The sequence below is a fragment of the Phoenix dactylifera genome, chromosome 5, assembly GCF_051530095.1.
Source record: "Phoenix dactylifera cultivar Ajwa chromosome 5, Ajwa_hap1_PhDact_Kaust_v1.1, whole genome shotgun sequence".
NCBI lineage: Eukaryota > Viridiplantae > Streptophyta > Magnoliopsida > Arecales > Arecaceae > Phoenix > Phoenix dactylifera.
This window is the reverse complement of record NC_143194.1, coordinates 19,323,536-19,345,554: the sequence shown is the minus strand read 5'-3', so window position 1 is coordinate 19,345,554 and position 22,019 is coordinate 19,323,536. Positions and strand designations below refer to the sequence as shown.

At 37.4% G+C, this 22,019-nt stretch overlaps 2 protein-coding genes across 9 annotated transcripts; one reads left to right on the top strand and one right to left on the bottom strand.

Annotated features, from left to right (window-relative positions):
• Positions 1–917: 917 nt before the first annotated feature.
• Positions 918–14,419, top strand: LOC103718808 (putative glucomannan 4-beta-mannosyltransferase 2). 2 transcript variants are annotated; one of them, XM_008807789.6, is made up of 10 exons: positions 918–1,205; positions 1,314–1,657; positions 1,733–1,831; positions 4,233–4,485; positions 12,182–12,292; positions 12,850–12,986; positions 13,070–13,183; positions 13,275–13,474; positions 13,578–13,772; positions 13,857–14,419. In XM_008807789.6, the coding sequence occupies exons 1-10, from the start codon at positions 1,067–1,069 to the stop codon at positions 14,017–14,019; spliced, it is 1,755 nt and encodes a 584-aa protein (XP_008806011.1). In that variant the 5' UTR covers positions 918–1,066; the 3' UTR covers positions 14,020–14,419. The 2 variants fall into 2 exon arrangements, with proteins under 2 accessions (XP_008806011.1, XP_088577878.1); XM_088721752.2 differs by lacking the exons at positions 918–1,205; positions 1,314–1,657; positions 1,733–1,831; positions 4,233–4,485 and adding an exon at positions 11,763–11,962 and having other exon boundaries at positions 12,144–12,292.
• Positions 14,420–15,877: 1,458 nt separating this feature from the next.
• On the bottom strand, positions 15,878–22,019 carry LOC103718809 (defective in cullin neddylation protein AAR3). 7 transcript variants are annotated; one of them, XM_008807793.4, is made up of 9 exons: positions 21,750–22,019; positions 20,470–20,554; positions 19,720–19,771; positions 19,520–19,595; positions 19,320–19,402; positions 18,445–18,541; positions 18,301–18,346; positions 16,524–16,621; positions 15,878–16,429 (listed from the first exon to the last, which is right to left on the bottom strand). In XM_008807793.4, the coding sequence occupies exons 1-9, from the start codon at positions 21,805–21,807 to the stop codon at positions 16,089–16,091; spliced, it is 936 nt and encodes a 311-aa protein (XP_008806015.3). In that variant the 5' UTR covers positions 21,808–22,019; the 3' UTR covers positions 15,878–16,088. The 7 variants fall into 7 exon arrangements, with proteins under 7 accessions (XP_008806015.3, XP_008806012.3, XP_008806014.3 ...); XM_008807790.4 differs by having other exon boundaries at positions 16,524–16,648; positions 21,720–21,989; XM_008807792.4 differs by having other exon boundaries at positions 16,524–16,648; positions 21,750–21,968.

Here is a 22,019-nt window from a genome sequence, read left to right as displayed (position 1 = left end):
GTGTTGGCATTTAATCTAAATGGTTCGAAACTCTTGTAGATTTGCTGTGAGTTCAGGAATTGTTCAGTTGTGATGAAATCATTTGCGTATTTGGATGCAGCAGAAATCAGTCCTATCTTTGGCCTACCAAGGAGGGAGGCCTATCTCTTATCTCAAATATGTGCCTTCCACACTTGCATAGGCCGAGCAGGAGCAGATTTTGCTGAAGTGGCTTTGCCTCTGTGTGGATTGAAGTCACCCGGGCCATGCCATTTCTCTTTAACTTGTGTTCTTGTGAAACTTCACCTCCATCTCAAGTTCTCAACCCAATGAAACATGCTAAGCTTTTCTGGGCCGAATTAAGTTCAAATGACAAGTTACAGGCAACCAAAGAGACTTTATCAACCTATGCAATATTGCTCGTTAGATTTGGTGTTATTTTTATCAGTTAATATCTTATTTCAGCATAATTTTGGAGCCTGCACACTTCCTTGGGTCCCTCTACGTCATGAAAAGAGGACAAAAATCTAGATCAGATCTCGCGTATCTATGAGGCATTTGACCAACCCCACGCACCATTTTGTCATTTACGGTGTGCGGGATCTCCAACGCCGTTGATTTTAATTTCTTGTGACAGGGAGAGACAGCAATTCTTTTCTATAGTTTCTTGAGATCATCGAGGACGGTGAAGGAACCGCTACGATGACCGATTCCCGCCAACCTCCAAGCCACAGAAACCAAACCTACCACAACGGCTTTCTGGTCCAAAGAAGCCATTCATCTCTTGACACGTAAACAAAATTATTAAAAAATCCGTACGTGACAATGCGTCGAGCTCTTATTGGCCGGGGAAGAAGTTTCCTGTTAATTACTTAGCAGGAGTTCCGCGCAAGGCCCGCAAAAGCCTTCATCGCGGCGAGTCTGGGACCGGACACGGAGAGAGGAACGAAGAGAAAGGGGCCGAAAACGTGTTCCAACGAGCCACCGCCCTCACATCTCACGCTGTCATTCAGAGAAAAAGAGGAGGAGGACTGGAGAAAGAAAGCCTTGAGAAAAGACTAATAGCCATTTCCTTGAGAGAAGGGCAATGAGATTCCTACTGCTGGTGGCTTTAGCCACCACGGCCTTCGCCTCCACAGCCGCCACCCCACAAGCAGCCACCCTTCTCAAACTCAACACTTGGCGCCGCCACCATTCCATCCTCCTCTCCACAGGCATCGATTCAGGCAAGTTTCGTTCATTTCTTAGCCATCTTATATACTTCTTACTCCTTAAAGGAATCCTGGATCAATGGCTCATAATATCTATTCTTTCCGAACTACTTCCCATTACAGCCAATGTATCGCACTCTGTTCGGCAATCAGTGGCCCAATATCTGGAGTTCTTCCATCGCTACACCGGCGACTTCTTTCCCGACCAAGCGAGCTTTATCTGGAGAGAGGTGCGTGTGGAGGTGGTGGCGCCGGTGCTGAGAGCAGCGGTGGTGGTGTCGATGATCATGTCAGTGATGCTGGTGATGGAGGCGGTGCACATGAGTGCGGTGAGCCTTGGGGTCAAGCTGCTCCGCCGGAGGCCCGAGAAGGTGTACAGATGGGAGCCCGTAACAGGGGATGTGGAGATGGGGAGCCAGGCTTATCCCATGGTCCTTGTCCAGATTCCCATGTACAATGAGAGAGAGGTAGATGGTGCTTGTCTTCTATCTTTTATTTCATGTGGTGCTCTACTGTTCGCTTTAATGCCTTGTTACGTCCAGGTATACAAACTGTCCATTGGAGCAGCATGTGCACTTACCTGGCCACCGGACAGGATCATAATCCAAGTCCTCGACGACTCAACTGACCCAGTAATTAAGGTATATAACTTGCATCAAATCCTCATCACATGAAAGCATAAGCTAGAAGGCGTTCATATATTGATAAACTGGTGAATAGTATTATACAAAGACATGATGTACGCAGAGTACACGCAAACCTCGTTGTTCCTGCCCCTCGCATTGTTAAATAGATTATACTTATATTCGGTTGTTTATAAAATCTACACTTACACACATTTAACTTAACGGTGTTAGTAAATCAGTTTACCTCATATAAAAAGTTAAAATTGCCTCTCTAAGCGAGAAGGAGGATACATACGTTTTCTGGGTGGTTGTTATATTATATAAGATTATTTTGGTTATTTTAAAAATTTTCTGAAGTGGCATTTTAGTATTATTTAAAATTAATGGTTTGACTGATAAGTTATAGACTAACATATTGGATAAAAATAAACCTCAAGGGTAAGCGTTAGTTTTTCATGCTATTGGGGGGTAACTGTAATTTACCCCTAATCTTAAAGAGTTTTTTGTAATTTAGTCTAGAAATATTATCCTGCGGTCTTGGTCTTGGTGTGGGCTCCACCTTGTGTTCATTTTCACAAGGTTTCTGTGCTGGTAGTCTGAGTAGATAAGGACTGCTAATGGGAACGCTGAAGCAGATGTATGGTGATTGCTTCAAAGTTGAAAACAAATCCGATTCCTTCGTTTGTTTCATTGTCATATTGTTTCTTGACAGCCTGGGCTACCACAAAGTTGTGAGCCAGAGGAAAGTCAATACCATGGAGATTCTTTCTCTCAAAAATTTCGCTAAGATAGCTTTATTTTGTAATCCAAATCTGACTACTCAATACAGATGGCATATTCTGCGATGTCAAGGGGATCTTCCCTTGTTCTCTGTTGTGTTAAAAACAAAAAACTGTCCACTGGAAGGTACCACTCTAGAGTATAGTTATGATGATATCACTTGTTACATAGATTATGCATCAGCCCATGGTCCCACCCTTTAGGATATGGCTATCATACAAGCCACTTGTCCATATATAAATAATGCATCAACCTGAGGTTAAGCTGACATCAGGCCACTGTTCTATAGTTGAATAATTGTCCTTTTCGAGTGTAGGTCAATAATTAATGACATAATGCCATTGGACACATTGTGGTGGGGATGATCAGAGTAGGTGTAAAATAGTAAGATTTTAGTGGTTCTCATTGGAGGGGAACAGATGTCAGTGAAGGGATTAGATTCACTTATTATTTTTGTAGGAAACGCGGTCAAAATCAGGTGAGGGAAGGATTAGATTAACTTGGCTCCATGATTTTGCCATTCATGACAACTTCCTTTTCTCTGCAGTATTTTAACATTGCTGCTAATTGAAACTATAGTAATCAGCAGTCCTAAGAAAACAAAATGGCTGCCTATGTTAAATACATTACCTAAGTAAAGAAGCTCCATATTTTCTTTTCCTTTTTCCTAAAAAAGTGAACTGCAGCATAGTCCATATGAACCATCTAAAATGCTGATTTCCTTTTGAACACATAATTCAGCCCATCGAATTTTTCAAATAACTTTATGTTATATGTTCATGAATGTGCAACTATGTATCACATTCTAAATCTTGATAATGATAATGTCGAACAACTGCTCTGTGTATCAGTCTTTATGTTTCATGATGTTAATGCTCCAGCACTGTATGAAATTCTCTTGTAACAAAATATGATCAATAGTCGAATAAAGTAGAGAGCCACATCCCTAACAATTTCTTACTAGAACAAACATTCTAGATGATCTGGTCATTTGACATATTATAAGGTAGCATATCAGGTCATGGGCTCCATGGGTTCTAGCGTAGAAGAGAACACTCAAGCAAATTTTGCTGATGGATACCGTCATAATGCATCTACATAGTTTTTGGTTAGGGAAAAAACCTAAAGTGACACTACTCCTCAACACCTGAACAAGCACTTACTAGATTATGCAGCCAGGTCTTTAGTTTCTGAAAACAGTGAGTTGCAGATAAAAAAGTTTGGTAACTAGTTGTCTCCCGTTAAAATGTATTAATCTTCATCCTTTTAAGATCACATTACCAGACATGATTCTTATGGTCTGGAATTGGTGCAAGAAGCCTTCAAGGTCTTCTAGAGGGCATCATTTAGTTCAAATTGAATATTTAAACGTTATTTCTATGTAAAAACTGGTCAATATAGATTTTATTTTGTCCTACAGTTTCAATCAGATACATTTAAAATTCATGGACAAACACATACAAGCAACATGGTGTCAGGGGTGTTCAAAGAGGAATACATGATTCCTGCATCTGAATCTAATCTAACTATATCCGATAGAAGAGAAGCCTAGCAATTTGTTCTATTTCAAAAGGTTTGATTCCCCTAGCAAATTCTAATATGTTCCATTCGTCATGGCAACGTTTCCTTGCTGCAGGATTTGGTGGAACTTGAGTGCAAGATTTGGGCAAGCAAAGGCATGAATATAAACTATGTAGTTCGGGACACCAGGAAGGGGTACAAAGCAGGAGCCCTGAAAAAAGGAATGGAGCAAAGCTATGTCCAACAATGTGACTATGTTGCCATATTTGATGCTGATTTCCAACCACAATCTGATTTTCTTATAAAAACAATCCCATTCCTCATGTATAATTCAAACATTGCTCTAGTGCAAGCACGGTGGGAGTTTGGTAAGCACATGTCCTCTTTCTAACATGAGCTATAGTCCTAGTCTTGGTAGTTATTATATCATGGTCCATTTATCAGTTGGGTTTTGAAATTTTTTTATGAATTATAGATGTAAATAGTGAAGCAATTTGAACTTCAGATTATGGGTCCCAGCTACATCAGTCAAGACCTAAATCATAAGTATCCTGAAGTTACTTGTATTCAATTCAAAACCCAGAGCAATGAATTTATGCACTGTCAATTGTTATTCAATTCAACCTGAGGTATGTACCAAGTCATTTGACTTCCAAAATGTGTTGTAGTTAGGAAGGCTGCTAGAAGTTCAAAAATTTATTGAATAACTTAAATTCACTTGTTGAGATTTATTTAATGTGAGTATGTCAAAGGCCCTTTGTCCTCACGAGGAATTGGAGTGTTCGCAACTCTGAAGAAAAAATCACCAGCAATCTCCATTAATTGTAGTAATTAAAAGAAGATGACATATAGTAATTCAAAATTTTCAGAAGCCATAACATTAATTCCTCTTTGAATTTAGTACCAAATACATTGCAGAAGCAAAGTAATGGATCGTTACTGGAACTGAGAAGTTTAATGCTAGGCCAACTAGTAATACGATAAAAAAAAAAAATCTACGGTAATATAAGTTCAAAGATAGTTGAATCATGTATGTGGAAATAGGCATTATAGGCTCGACAAATTCATGGAAAATTATGAGGAAGAGACTACCAGATTTTTCATTGTTTACCAAATTGTGGAAGGAGAGAAGGAGAAGAGAGGAGAAGAAGCCAATGGATCAAATTGCGGAAGGAGAGGAGAAGGAGAAGAGAGGAGAAGAAGCCAATGGATGTGAGAAAACAAAAGTTGATTTCTCCGTTTTCCAAAGTCTGTCTCAACAAGGGTGAGAGCTTCCCTTTTTATAAACAAAATAAAAGAAGCGGATTCCAATCCATTTTGGAGTCCAAAAATATCAAGCAATCAGACCTAATCTGATATGACATAAAGCTACTTTACAAAAGTAAGAAATGACTTAAAGCATCTTTAAAAAGGTGAAAGCGGCATAAAGGTGATTCCTTTTGCTGAGTAGTCTTGATCTGACACCACCTTTCTGGAAAGTAGATTCCTTCCTAGTTGATGAAGCAATAATTTCTTCTCGAGAATGCTTTCCATCTGGCAGGTATCTTATCCTATCGATCTCAGATTATTTTATTCTGATGTTGATGCCACTTTTTTGCCTTTGTCTTTATCCGGGACAGATTTTACTGCTCCTTTTCGTAGTCTCCTAGTGAGGACTGACTGCCATATTTCCTCCATTGGAGTTGGGGTATTCTGAACTTCTTGTTCTTCATATGGATCCTGTGCTTCTCCTGCTAAGCATACATAAGTGTTGCTTGCATCTTCAGGAGTATTAGAAGAAGACTGCTTTGATGAGACAGATTTCACTGATTTATCTTCAAATGCTTCAAGAAATTCCTTCTTAATTTTTTCAAGGCATCTTGCCTTAACTTCTTCAAAGATGTTGGGATATCTCCTACTTAATTTATGTTTCATTGACATAAATAAATTGTCATCATTAGTGCTGGACTGCTGAGGAGATCTAAATATTTTTTTCTCTTTATAAGCAAGAAGATTTTCTTGAATGGTAATAAGTATACCATCTAGTTTATCTTTGGGCATACCAACCCACCATTTGTAAAGGGCATTCCTTTTTAGCACCGGAATGTTGTTGCAGTCAAATCCAGTGGATAGAGTCCATTTCCATATCCATGAAATTCTATTTTCAATGAAGTAGATCATTGGCAAGTACCAGTACATATCTGATCATCTATCATCTTATTGATAGTTGGACGGTTATCCACCCATTCTTCAAAGAGATTAAATACTTCTTTAGGTAATATTTTTATATCGGGGCCGAAGAAAGTCCACCATTTGTTGAACCAGCCTGGGATAGGCTTGGCCAAGACATCCGGATGTACCTGCAGAAACCAAGAATGCTTTTTCTTGGGGTTTTCATAATAAAATATGTTAGTAAATGCTTCAACGTAGTCCCAGTAGGTTGCTGTGACTTCATGGCCATTTTTTTTAATAATTAATGGTTTGTTGGGATCCAGTCCCCATTCCCGCGGTTGCATAATCCTGCAAATAGTACATATTACTATAGTTGATATAGTTATTTATATTATTATTATGGAAATTATGAGTAATTTTCACAGATTCAGTGAGGAGCAATAATTTCTCCATCATCTGTCTATTTTTGCCATCCATTGAAGGATATCCTTCATCGTCAAAGTATTTCTGACGTATGCACCATGGATCATCCATTTGTTGAATATCATTTTGACCCATGTACATAATGATTTGTTCGCAATCATTTTGCAAGAACGAGGTGTCAATAGTACTTTCTTGAAGCACCTTCTTCATCGTTGGTTTTGACGATGATGTAGAAGAGAGATTTTCTCTTACAACATTTTGCTATTCAACCTTTTTTTGTTTCTGCTGATTGAGGTAGGTTGCTAAGTCCACCATTTGTGGTACTCTTTCTAGTTGTTTATGAAACAGCAAATTCGCTGTATTCATGGAAAGTGCATTGGCACTGCGTCCCCTATTTTCTCGAGAAGAATTTTTTTCTCGAGCATATGTTCCTCGGAGAGGAATCATCCCTGCAAAAATTCTCGTGTTAGAAAGTCTGGAAGAGAATTTTCTTCAGATTTAATATATTCAATATTAAAATCGAAGACAGACAATTGTGCCTGCCATCCAGCAAAGATTTGTTTAGATACTAAATTCTTAATATCTTTCTCTATGATCTGTTTTGCTGCTATGCAGTCTATTCTCAACAAAAATTGTTGATTTAACAGATCACTCTGAAATTTTAAAATGCATTTAACTATTGAAAGCATTTCTTTCTTAATTGTAGAATACTTGATTTGAGTGGGATTCCATTTTCTAGAAGTATATCTTACCAGAATTTCTTTATTCTGACTGGGATTCCATTCGTAATGACCAAATGGTACTGTAAAAGCAGTTTTATATCTATCAGATTCTTTAATTTGAATCTGCCAATATCCAGATTTTAAATCAAACTTTGAGAAAATAGTTGCCTCATTTAATCTATCTAACAAGTCTTTCTTATTTGGTAATGGATATCTTATCCATTTCAGCACTTTATTTAAGGGCTTATAATTGATTACTAACCTTGGATTTCCTCTTTCTTTTTCTGTATTTTTATTTACATAAAAAGCAGTACAACTCTAGGGAGAATAAGATTTTCTTATTAATCCTCTATTCAGAAGTGTTTCTATCTCATTTTTACATAGTTTGAGATATTCTTGGTTCATTTGTATTTGTCTAGCCTTAGTAGGAATATTTTTTTTCTTCAAACGACTCTTCATAAGGTAGGCTAACCTGATGACTTTTTCTATCCCAAAAAGCATTGGGTAGCTCATTGCAAACTTCATTTTTAAACTGATTTTCTAATCTTTTAATCCTTTCTTGATTATAAGGATTTTTCAGTTTCTCTTCTATATCATAGGTATTTACTTCTTTCTTTAAGAAGTTTAATTGGCTTTCCTTTTTAATAAGGATGTCCTTGATTTCATTAATCATTTTAGTTTGTGGATCTGTTATGAACAGAAATACTAATTATTTTCCTTGTTTTTCTGTATAAATTCCAGAGTTGTCTACTTTTGTTATTGGCATAATATCATTAAGGAAAGGAGTTCCTAAGATGATATTCTGTGTTAAGTTTTTAACTAAAATAAAAGATGTTTTAATACAAACATCCTGATTACATATATGTGCTTTTGGAATTTTATACTTAATTGATAACTTATTTCCTCCAGCTGCAGTTAATGTCTGCATTGTCTTTTCGAAATAAGTTGTTGGGATTATCCCTTCTTGGATGCAGTTTAAGTCTGCAGCACTATCTATCAATGCTTTAGCATTCTCTAGTACAAAAGTCTTGTTTATTACTAGAGTCATATTTATATACCACTTTTGGTATATTATTTGATTCAATATGTTTAAGTATTCAGGAAGGTCGTTTGTCTCCTGAATTATAGCTTTTCCTTTTTCTTTTAAAGAGAATTTCTTAGATTCTTCTCTACTGGTTTCTAGGCTAGTTATTCTAGCACTAAATTGATTATTTTCATGCTTTAGCATAGATATTTCTATTTTTAACTGATTTATTTCATGTTTTAAATCTACTTCAAATTTCTATTTGATTCAATATGCTTTAAATCTGTTTTAACTGATTTATAGATATTTCAAATTAGATCCAAGTCAGAATAAAGAAATTCTGGTAAGATATACTTCTGGGAAATGGAATCCCACTCAAATCAAGTATTCTATAATTAAGAAAGAAATGCTTTCAATAGTTAAATGCATTTTAAAATTTCAGAGTGATCTGTTAAATCAACAATTTTTGTTGAGAATAGACTGCATAGTAGCAAAACAGATCATAGAGAAAGATATTAAGAATTTAGTATCTAAACAAATCTTTGCTGGATGGCAGGCACAATTGTCTGTCTTCGATTTTAATATTGAATATATTAAATCTGAAGAAAATTCTCTTCCAGACTTTCTAACACGAGAATTTTTGCAGGGATGATTCCTCTCCGAGGAACATATGCTCGAGGAAAAAATTCTTCTCGAGAAAATAGGGGACGCAGTGCCAATGCACTTTCCATGAATACAGCGAATTTGCTGTTTCATAAACAACTAGAAAGAGTACCACAAATGGTGGACTTAGCAACCTATCTCAATCAGCAGAAACAAAAGAAGGTTGAATAACAAAATGTTGTAAGAGAAAATCTCTCTTCTACATCATCGTCAAAACCAACGATGAAGAAGGTGCTTCAAGAAAGTACTATTGACACCTCGTTCTTGCAAAATGATTGCGAACAAATCATTATGTACATAGGTCAAAATGATATTCAACAAATGGATGATCCATGGTGCATACGTCAGAAATACTTTGACGATGAAGGATATCCTTCAATGGATGACAAAAATAGACAGATGATGGAGAAATTATTGCTCCTCACTGAATCTGTGAAAATTACTCATAATTTCCATAATAATAATATAAATAACTATATCAACTATAGTAATATGTACTATTTGCAGGATTATGCAACCGCGGGAATGGGGACTGGATCCCAACAAACCACTAATTATTAAAAAAAATGGCCATGAAGTCACAGCAACCTACTGGGACTACGTTGAAGCATTTACTAACATATTTTATTATGAAAACCCCAAGAAAAAAGCATTCTTGGTTTCTGCAGGTACATCCTGATGTCTTGGCCAAGCCTATCTCAGGCTGGTTCAACAAATGGTAGACTTTCTTCGGCCCCGACATAAAAATATTACCTAAAGAAGTATTTAATCTCTTTGAAGAATGGGTGGATAACCATCCAACTATCAATAAGATGACAGATGACCAGATACGTACTGGTACTTGCCCAATGATCTACTTCATTGAAAATAGAATTCCATGGATATGGAAATGGACTCTATCCACTGGATTTGACTGCAACAACATTCCGGTGCTAAAAAGGAATGCCTTTTACAAATGGTGGGTTGGTATGCCCAAAGATAAACTAGATGGTATACTTATTACCATTCAAGAAAATCTTCTTATTTATAAAGAGAAAAAAATATTTGGATCTCCTCAGCAGTCCAGCACTAATGATGACAATTTATTTATGTCAATGAAACATAAATTAAGTAGGAGATATCCCAACATCTCTGAAGAAGAAGTTAAGGCAAGATGCTTTGAAAAAATTAAGAAGGAATTTCTTGAAGCATTTGAAGATAAATCAGTAAAATCTGTCTTATCAAAGCAGTCTTCTTCTAATACTCCTGAAGATGCAAGCAACACTTATGTATGCTTAGCAAGAGAAGCACAAGATCCATATGAAGAACAAGAAGTTTAGAATACCCTAACTCCAATAGAGGAAATATGGCAGTCAGTCCTCACTAGGAGACCATGAAAAGGAGCAGTAAAATCTATCCCGGATAAAGACAAAGGCAAAAAAGTGGCATCAACATCAGAATAAAATAATCTGAGATCGACAGGATAAGATACCTGCCAGATGGAAAGCATTCTCGAGAAGAAATTATTGCTTCATCAGCAAGGAAGGAATCTACTTTCCAGAAAAGTGGTGTCAGATCAAGACCACTCTGCAAAAGGAATCACCTTTACGTCGCTTTCACCTTTTTAAAGATGCTTTAAGTCATTTCTTACTTTTGTAAAGCAGCTTTATGTCAAATCAGATTAGGTCTGATTGCTTGATATTTTCGGACTCCAAAATGGATTGGAATCCGCTTCTTTTATTTTGTTTATAAAAAGGGAAGCTCTCACCCTTGTTGAGACAGACTTTGGAAAATGGAGAAATCAACTTTTGTTTTCTCACATCCATTGGCTTCTCCTCTCTTCTCCTTCTCCTCTCCTTGCGCAATTTGGGGCGGGAGCTAGACATCACTGTTAAAAGATACTTGTCAAATACGCCTGTGGTAGCTAGAAGCTGCTTCTTAAATGCCCTCTACATGCATTCCACTAGATAAATTTCCTTCAAGTAGATCATAGTCATATTGATCAGACTAGTAATTCGACCTTACCTTGCACCAACAGTTTTTGTAATGCAAAGACAAGTAAGAATTCATGAACCATTTCATTTAATCTAATCTGTGCTGGTGATACATGAAAATATCACTAAAAATTCTCATTAGAGGTCTCTCCAAAAAAGAACTAATGAACTCCATCCTTAGATTCGTATCATAAACTTTAAATAGTCTGATTTTCCACCATTAAAAAAAAATTAAAACTTACGAATAGGCTGATAAAGAATACAAAGGATGGCTCATTTAGAAAGGTCATGTATCAAATAAGAAAATTAGCTGACAAATGACTGAATATGTCCCCTTTCTAGGAAAGAAAATTTATTCATATAGGTGATTGCAGGTTAACACGAGAAAAGAAAGCTCCAGATGATCTAAGACAATCCTCAACATAAACACAATTGACTATACTTGTTGTATCAATTTTTGAAATTGATTTACATTGATCTTCATTACAATTGGCTAAATCATTGTCTTCGCATCACATAACGATACTCCCACTAACTTTTATCAAGCCTTGTCCTCCTTATTGCCAATCAGCCTGACCTTGGTTTGAGACCTAGTCTCTACCTGAAGTTGGCCTTTATTGTACTTGTTCATACTATCCTCCCTGTCTCCTTTCTTGGTGCTACTGCTAGCCTTCTTCTCATGTACGCAATCTAGGTGCATCTCACCAAATGTACCACCCTTCCACCAGAAATTGCTGAACTCCATAATGTTCACATCAGGCTCATGAGTCTCCTAATTTCTGAACATTCAGACTGGAAAAGCAAAGCTGGCAGCTAGTTTACAACTACTCTATGCCATCCCCATGTTCCCAGTGGTATTCAGTGATTTCAGAACACCGCACAGATATATGTATGTCATTCACCCCTCCCTAGTCCTTTGGCATAAGCTCTATACTGTGCAAACCTGGCATCCAAGAGTTTAAACATATTTTGAGATATTTAATTTTAAATATGGAATCACATGAGAAAAAAATTAGTACCAAAGACAATAGCTTTACTTGCTCTGATTTTATCTATTTCTCAATTGACAGGACATTATTGACGTGGCATTTGCCGCGCGATTTTGCAGTGAATTATGACAAGTGCCTGATGACAAGGATACAGAAGATGTCCCTAGATTATCACTTCAAAGTAGAACAAGAAGCAGGCTCATCTACCTATTCCTTCTTCGGTTTCAACGGTAACCAACAACTAATCTTTTAGAGTCAGTTCAATTGTTTAGCAGGAGAAAAGTCATCAATTAGATAACATTTGCTGAAAGATCAAATCAGAACTTTTTACTTGCTAATAAAATGCCTAGGGGTGGCAATGGGTTAGGTTGGGTCTGGTCAAGTAAGCATAAACAACATACAAGACCTTGACCCATACCTGATCCCACCCAACATCTCTGGTCGCCCATTTGACTCCAACCTAATCTGTTTTGCAATCTAAGCTAGCTCATCAAATCCAATCTTTACAGTTCTTACTGGTTGTATCGAGAAAAAGACCATTCACCCAAAAAAATTATCCAAGTTCATCAACTCAACCCAACCTAAATATTTCCAACCCAAATTGAACTCTTCCGTTATAACCCGAGTTGGGTCGAAGCTAGATACATACCCAGCCCATTAAAATTTCAGCTCATAAAATTTAACCCATACCCGAACCTAACCAAAATACCCTTGACCTAAAACTGACTCAAATAGGGTAGGATCGGGTCAGCTTTTTTCAAAGAATTACCACTTGTGTATTTAATAGGGACTGCTGGTGTCTGGCGAATATCGGCTATCAATGAAGCTGGAGGTTGGAATGATAGAACCACTGTGGAAGATATGGACTTGGCTGTTCGAGCAAGTCTCAAGGGTTGGAAATTTTTATATGCTGGTGACATCAAGGTATTGATTTTATCCTTGTTCACAGAATTATCTAAATAAGTAACTTGGTGGCGCTTAGAGGTGTTATCACATTCTCATGGCAGGTCAAAAGTGAACTGCCATGTACGTATAAGGCTTACTGTCACCAGCAGCACCGGTGGACATGCGGTGCTGCAAACTTATTCAGAAAAATGGCATGGGATGTTATATCGACCAAGGTAAACCTTCTTCAAAAACATAAGCTTTGAAAACTTATATGGATGGATGTTACTTAACAATCATGTCTTTTGTGTCTTTTATGTGGAGCAGGAAGTATCCCTATGTAAGAAACTCCATGTGATCTATAGCTTTTTCTTTGTACGGAGAATTATAGCCCCAATTGCCACCTTTTTTCTCTACTGTGTGGTAGTCCCAATATCAGTCTTGGTTCCAGAAGTCAGTGTTCCCATATGGGGGGTGATTTATATCCCTACAACTATTACCCTTCTCAATGCCATCAGAAATCCTAGGTTCGTTGCCCAAGAAATTTCTCATTCTAATGACCAAAGTCTCTCCCCTTTCTTTTGTTGAAACTAGCATTTGAATTGTCTAGTCTCTGATTTTGTGTAACAGCTCTCTCCATATAATGCCATTCTGGATTCTGTTTGAGAATGTCATGTCCATGCATCGCATGAAAGCAGCCCTGATCGGTATACTGGAGACAGCAAATGTGAATGAATGGGTTGTAACAGAGAAGCTAGGAGACACTCTCATGGAGAGGCCTGATATCACTTTGCCTGAAAAGTCCCCAAATAAGTTGAGAGACAGGTAACTACAATTTTATCTCAGAAGATCCTACTACCTACGTAGAAATGAAACTGATATCAAGGCATACTATGTTCTGTTTCTCAGGATCAACTTTTCAGAACTTGGATTTGCTGTCTTTCTCTTACTTTGTGCATCCTATAATGTTGCCGAGGGAAAGAACTACTGCTATGTCTACATCTACCTCCAAGCCATTGCTTTTGTCGTCGTGGGCATTGGTTATGTTGGCACATTCATCTCCAACTCCTAGCAACTCCAAACACCAATATTCATCACATTCTGTGACTTGACAATTCTTTCATGGTTGAAGATTGTTCAGAGGGTGCACATGTTGAAGCGGAATATTTGTTTATTTCACAGCATTGAGGGGCCAGCAATGAGCTGATGTGTGACACCATGGCGTCAGATAAAGGCCCACTTCCGCTGGATCAATGGGCAAAATTTTTAAGAGCCTGCCTTCATTCAAATATGTTTGAAGCATTTACTTTCACAAACATATCCACCATTCTTTCATGCTCTATAAAAGCATTGTTCGGTTGTGAATGGATTCTTCCTTTTACTCAGTTGTATGAAGTAATTTTCATTTTCATGCATTGTCTTCAAAGGAATACTTGAATACTGACCATTAACCAGTATGTTTTCACCATGCACTACAATGGTTGATCATTGATGCTTGTTGAGCCGAGAGGCCTTTTCTCACATTGTCTTCAAGTGATCTTGGCTCAAAGCAAACAAAGGCTCTCTCTCTCTCTCTCTCTCTCTCTCTAACTCAAAACACTGATGACAGTGCAGCTAAAACCATCACAAGAGATCAGGAAAATTATCTATATCAAGATCATCAAGGGCCTGTTTGGTATTGTTGTTGGTTCTGTATTTTTGTTTCTATACAAATTAGTAAAATATTCCATGGAGATTGATGTTGATAATAGCAAATGCATAAAACTTATGCTATTTTTTTTTTCACTCTTTTCTAGAAGCAATAAGGCTTAGATTCCAAAAGGTCTTAAAATTTTACAAACAATTTAAAAAAACAAAAAGATTTCATCGCACATGTTTTTCAGTCCAGTCCATTTTGTTTCTTTGATTTTTGAGAACTAAAACAGCAAGAGCAATACCAAACAGACACCCTAACCAATCATACATCAGTGGGCAGCAAACGCATCAAGAACTTGCTATTTTTTTAAAAAAAAATGACATGTTTCCAAATTACAACAGATTCCTTACTATGAGAATGATGCATGGAAAGCATGACTCGGAAACTTCACCAACTGATTGAGAAATTCAGGTGAGAATAACTTTGGAGAGAAGGAAACATCAAAAATGCAGATCTTCGTTCTCTTCTTATTGAATTTAAACTAGAAATTTACAGAGGCCACTGTTTGGATACAGCAAAGATTCAGAAAGGATCATTAAACCATTGACAAGATAGGATTGTGACTAGCAGCCAGCAGGGATCACTGCCTTAGTTGTTAGCGGTAGACTTAAAGGAAAAGACTTTAACGAGACCGTGGATGCAAACGGGATGAGTACTAACGCAATTGCCAGCAAGTCTCACGAACACAACCACGAGGACAATATATTTTTTCACGGGTACATTCTTTGCATATTACTCGTGCAGGTCCAATGAACTCATGTCTACCACGGTATCATCTCACCGTGCAGTTAAATACTCCTGCCAGGAACCTGGTGATAATTGAACTCATTCTAGAGGAACTTTACGAACATGGACCAAAGAAAAGCTTCCTCATATCTAAGAAAAATCTCTTTGAATTTGGTTCATAAAATCATGCAAATGAGTTATGTGAATCCAGTAAATTGACATTGCCAGCGGTCGGCCATTGAACACAAAACATTACCCACATCGACCGGCTATTATTTTTTGAAGTATGACAGGAAATATCCCAGCCATACTTACGGTGAGGACCAGACTCAAACCCAGGTCATTGGTACCAACCCCAAACCCAAAGATTTTGATACATGCCAACGTACCAAACAAGAGTTTCTCGAAGCCAGAATCCAACAAAGTCTTCTAAATAATGCCTCAACTCTAGCAATACCTTAGACATGCATTCACTCATTTGATGGAGAAAACAAACTCATACAGAAGGTAGATTTAAGCACGTCTTACTTACTGAGATAACAAGTACAAGCACAACAATTTTACAACAAAATAACTCAACTACATCGTATGAACAGATCACAGAAATACAGGCCAAAAGAATAAATTGGGGAAATGCGGAAAAACGGGGGAATGCATATACATAATTGAAGGATGCGATCAAACCAAACGTTTCCGTAGTTTGTAACCTGGATGTGTATTCATGTGTATGAAACCCCGCTTTTCTGATCAAAGAAACAGCACCCTATACAAAGGTATCCTTCAAAACCTTTGGATAGGCTATTGTCTACTGCACATGCTGAGGTTTGCAGACAACCAAGTGAGCTATGTTTATTCATTTCAGCATGGTAATCAGCTGTACCATCAACCATACTCGTAGCCCAGTCAGACTCTGAAGGTCTGGCAACAAAAGTTTGCTTCAATCGCTTGGACTTCATCAGATGATCTGAGTTTGTTGGGTTTAAAAGCTTTGATTCTTCCTCATCACGTTCATCGGTATCTATAGGAGATTTCCTCTTCGATCCAAGGAGCAGATTCAATCCTGCAATGCAATCATTGATGGTGAAAAACAGCTCAAGTTGGGGACTAGACGGGTTTTTGAATTCAAACTATTGGAGTTCCCGAGAAACAAATACCACTGAAAGTGTTAGATATACTAGGTTGTGCTTCCATGTCAGCACAGCCAAAAATATAATCCTCAGTGCTGCAATTTTTGGATCGACTAATTCTGCATCTGGAAAAGAACATCGTGTAAACAAGGCTGCCACAGAAGGAGAGTTCCAGTTAAGCAGAGCATGCAGTTGCTAGGGACATTTCCAAGAGATTAGAAGAAGAAACTTGAAGACTGGAAACCAGCAATACAGTTCAAAAACCATGACAAGGGAGTTTATCTCGCTGCCAATTTGAAACTCATGCATATATTTCATGAAGATGTGGAAAATTTTCCTTCTATGGCTCAAAAAACAGGCTGACAAATCAAATGTCTATATTTAAGAATCCTTGCATAATTTTTCTGTTTTCTACCATTTTCTCATGTGCCCACATACTTATTTTCCTACTATAACTAGGGGATCCATCCACACTACATCAACAAATGTAGCTGCATCCTGTCATATACTGTCCTCATGTCTTCGTGATATCGTGAAGAGGTTAACTTGCCGATCAGGAAAGCAACGATAGAGCATCACTTCTAGAGGACCACAGATGATGTAATGGCTTTGAACATCCTTACCTTGGTTCTCTCTTTGCTCTCTTAAACTTTATTTTATTTTATTTTATTTCTTGTCTTGTTTAGATTTGCATCTGTATCAACTCATTTATGCATTAAAACCACACATTTTCTTAAATATACCTAAAGGTGTTCTAGCTTGGGGAGGGAGAGGTGAGAACTTCACCAGTCTCCTTCCCCTAAGTAGCTCCAATCCAGTGAATATTGTTATCTAGCTACTATTTACATTATTTTAGCCTAGATGCTACAACTTCTATAGTGTTCTACTCCCTTAACCTATACTAACTGGATATGTTTGTTTGTGCATTATTCAGTGCAACGAATTCATCCATAAGATCATGACGTAGCAATTCATTGGATGTTGGGTCCACAATGACCTCAAGTACATATAGGATACTGCACACAAGAGCATGCATAAATAAACAAATTTGATCATTAGTCTCAAATCTCAGATCTGAGATCTCATTTTCAGAAATTGACGAGTTCAGCATGTGCCAATACCATCAATGGCTGTATTCAAGTTTCTACCACATAAGTCTCACATAAGGGTGTATACATCATCATGTCTACAAGAAATAGGAGAGGTCATCAATCGTTCTTATTAAAGCCATCGCTATTAAAGGATGTCAAGTTGGATTTGACTAATGAGGGAAATAAAGGGATTAAGAGGCCAGATCGATCCCTTGGTCTTTGGAAACCATAGATATTCACGAGTCTTGGGACATAGAAAGAAGAAGTATCAAGACAAGTCAGCCAGATTCCATTCCCTTGCTTTAAGTCCCAAATGCTTGGCGCTGCCATCAAGCTATGCTTGCATGTAAAAAGACTTTAGAAGGAAAACAAGATTGGAATCAAGGCAGAAAAAGAAGGTCTGACAGATCTCAGAAAATTTGTGCACCAACAGCCACTGACTTTTCCTACCATATAACACCTCTATTGTTTTTGAGCAGAGCCTAGAAGCAAAGTCAAGGTGGAATCTCCATTTCTGTACATGTGGACAAGAGTCCACCACTGAGACAAGTATTTTTTTACTCCATTCCAAATAAGTACTACTGATAATTAAACTATTGTCATTAAAAAATAAATCACTAAAAGTGGCACTAAAGGACTTTCAAATTATATTACATTCACTATATCATGAAAAGCTCGTACATACAAATCACCATTGGAGAAGGAAGCCAAACCTGTACATGTGCTCGACAAAGTCATCAATAAGAACAGGCCAAGCACCTAGAAGATAAACCAAAGGAGTTTAATCATGCTTTAGGATGTTCAGATATCATACCACAGTAAGAAACAAATATGACAATGTAACACTTCATGATTACCTTTAGGATCATAACCTTCCAGATCTTCATTTACACATCGGCTGAAAGCCAGGACTTGTTGCCAAGTATCCTCAGATATATTATGACGTTGATATTCCTAAGTTCAAAATAAATAAATAAATAAATAAAACTGCTCTAGGGTCAAAGGTCATCACAGGAATCTGTAGGATTAAGAAACAATTACAGGCAAGCTCCATAGAACAAAGCAGATGAGAACTCCATGGAACAAAACAGATGACAAATTAAGCGGACAAAATCCACGATGTGCATTTAAAAAGATATGTGTGTGTATGCCACTCGTTTCTTTATCAAAAGCTACCTGGATTTTAGTACATAATTTAGAACATGATGATGTGCCTTGACTAGAGAAAACTCTGATGCACTTCAACATTGTAAAGCACTTAATTCAAAATTCACACTTTATCCTAAAAGTCTATGACTAATTTTCAAATGACTGACAGTTCATAACAAAGTCATGCCAAAACCTACAAAGTCAATTCAGATATGCCACTACCAAAGCATATGACTCTCACAAAAATGAAAGTTTGATATGAAAATAGTAGACAATTTAAAAGAAAATTTTCAGTTCGATTTTATTCTACCATGGAGTTTTGTGAAAAAATCAACTAGGTTGTAACCTTCACACCAGTTCATATGACAAATTCAATCAGATCTCAGCAACTTTCTACAAGATTTTATATGGAAACGGTTATGACAAGAAGATAGACAATTAAGAACAAAAGTTAAAGGAACATATATGATAGCTCAAATTTAAAAGAAATCAGGGCAGACTTTACAACTGTTGTCAGGGACTGACTGAAAGAAAGCACTTGCAGTTATGCTGTGCAACAATCATGCATTTAAAGTTTTCATACCTGAACAAAGTTGCACCATTGGTTAAGCAACCGAAACCTTCCATTCAGAACTAATCTCCAGGCAGTTATGGCCCTATGTACAGCTGAAATATATTTGAAAGCACAAAGATACCAATCAAGATAACAAAGAAATCTAAACATTAGCTTGGTTATGTTTTTCCTTCTTTGAAAAAAAAAAAAGAACCAAGAAACAATCTTACCGATGTTCTTCTGCCCACTTTCACGGCAAAAGAAGAAGACAAAATCATAGAAGCGATTGAAATTACGAGAATCTACCTGCAAGATAATAACCAGTAGGACATTTTTTTAGTATATCGACGTAAAACCCAATAAACTAACTACAAGATTGATAAGTGAAAGTCGTCCGAGAAAAGAAAATAACTTAAAAGTTAACACTCACAGACAAGTCAAGACATGACATAAGCTTGTAAATGTCATTAAAAATTGCCTCCCTGAAAATCAAAGATCAAGATGAGATAGTTAGCAAACAAAAGGGGGGAAAATCTTCTGGAGGAGCTAGTGTCACAAACAAATGCACCAATTTTTGAGCTATAAAAGCACAAAAATGCATGTTTATGCATGTCAACATTGAAAAAAAAATAGTGCACGGAAGCAAAGACAGTGGGAGGGAGACATAACTAGAACAACTCTCATGCAAAACATACTTATGGGCTGCATCATCATCCATCAACCAGCTTGGGTTTCAATAGGACCTCCCACATCATAAATCAGTACAGTAAATGAGCAATCTAGACTTTACAACAAAAACTCCCGATGGTTAGTATGTGGTTATTATTCTTAACCATTTGTCCTAATACCTCTGTCAAATTATCAAACACAGGCAGTAATCCATAATCTAGGTCTTTCACGCGGCAAAATTTACGGTGATGAACAACATAGTGAGCCTTTTATTGAATGGCTTAGGTTCCCATGCTAGAACTATGTTGAGCATGGTATGCCAAAAATGATCACGCAAATCATAAACAAGTTTATCTCAATGGCTATGTGCTCTAACACATATGCAATGCAAAGGTGTGGTCTCCTCGTTTTAAGAGCTTCCGATACATAGACGTAAAAAAATGAATATTATTATACGTTCGGCAATCTTCAAAAAGCTGAAGTTTATACATATCACAACGAAAGGACCCACCTTCTTTGCCCGCTGTACTCCAATGATTTTGAAAGCACAGCCAATAATTCCTTTGAGGTAGCATAGTCATTTCTTGATACAACATCTATTGATGAATACCATCAATATAACATTCAGTAATAAAAGAAATGATTTGACAATAATTTTTTTGTGTTCTGAAATTATATGGAAATATACACGTCCACAAAATCAAGTCAAATGGATAAAACATAATAAAAAATAAACAGTGCACTTGGATGCCATGCACATATGAATTATAATTAGGTTACAACCTTACAAATTAAGACATATAACTACTGCTCACAAGCCTGTGTTTCGCAATAAAGAAGCATGCTTCATGATATTAGTGGAAAAACAATTGATCCATATAAAAAAATGCCTTCTAAGCTTAGCATGAAAAAGGTAAAATGTCACATCTTGTATTCTGCTTCATCAACAACAATTAGGAACAAATTGGTGAAAGTATTGCATATTGCTGCTGGTGTTAAAAAGAGAAAAGAGAAGACGTCAAAGGTCATGTCCAACATGCAGGTTATAAATTGTGAGAGAGGTTCAACAATGCAGTTGTAAAATAGGAAAAAGCTACTTCAATAAAACTTGCTCATTACTGCCTTCAGTTACTGACAGCTGCTGTTCTTGACTAGATATATTGACTAGAATGGCATGGAGTAACAAAGCCAAAATTTTCAGTAAACGCCTCAAATTATTGCCACAGGTAGAATTTGTAAAATCAACTAAAAATCCTTTAGTTTTCTTTTTGTTTGACAGCATAAAAAGTAATTAAGCCCTCCAAGAAAGCAATTTCTTTTCATTGAAGAACCCGTTTAGGATTACCGCGGCGCATACAATATAAATGCGGTTCTTAAAACAAGAATTGCACCGAAAATTTTCATCACACTATCAAACTGCTCCATTTCAAGGTCAAAACAACAGGGGTTAGCAGTTCAAAATGTAAATACTGTCTCGTGTTGCTTCGCTTAACCATCAAGGCTCCTCTGCACAACCCACGTCTCCAAGAGACAAACCTTCCACTTCCACACATCAACTACAGCCCCAATAGCACCCAAAACCCTAAACCCATCAGACCTGCCAAGCCAATGCACAGATTCCCTCATCAAGAAGAGAAATTCGCATCAAAACCATCCAAAACAGCGCATTCCGATTCAAATTCCGGGACCACCGGATAAAAATAAAAACAAGAACCAAATATAATCCAAGAAAAAGAAATAAAGCAAGAAAAGAGAAGGAACCGAGGTCAGAGGAGGAGTCCGGCCGCTCACTGCAGTATCTCGCGTAGATCTCGAAGATATCGAGCCACTGGGGCATGGAGGAGCCCATGGATCGGCGGGAGATCCACGAACCAGGGTTCCAAGAAGGACTCTTGATCGCAAGAATTGGAACCCTAGATCGAAGCTGACGGCCAAAACCCTCTTTCTCACCCTCCGATCTCCGACGGAGGGAACGGAAGAGCGGTGACAGCGTTGGGGGCGAAGTGAACCCCAGAGAATGCCCCCTCTCACGTGACGGACATTATATAGTCGGCTGCGGGT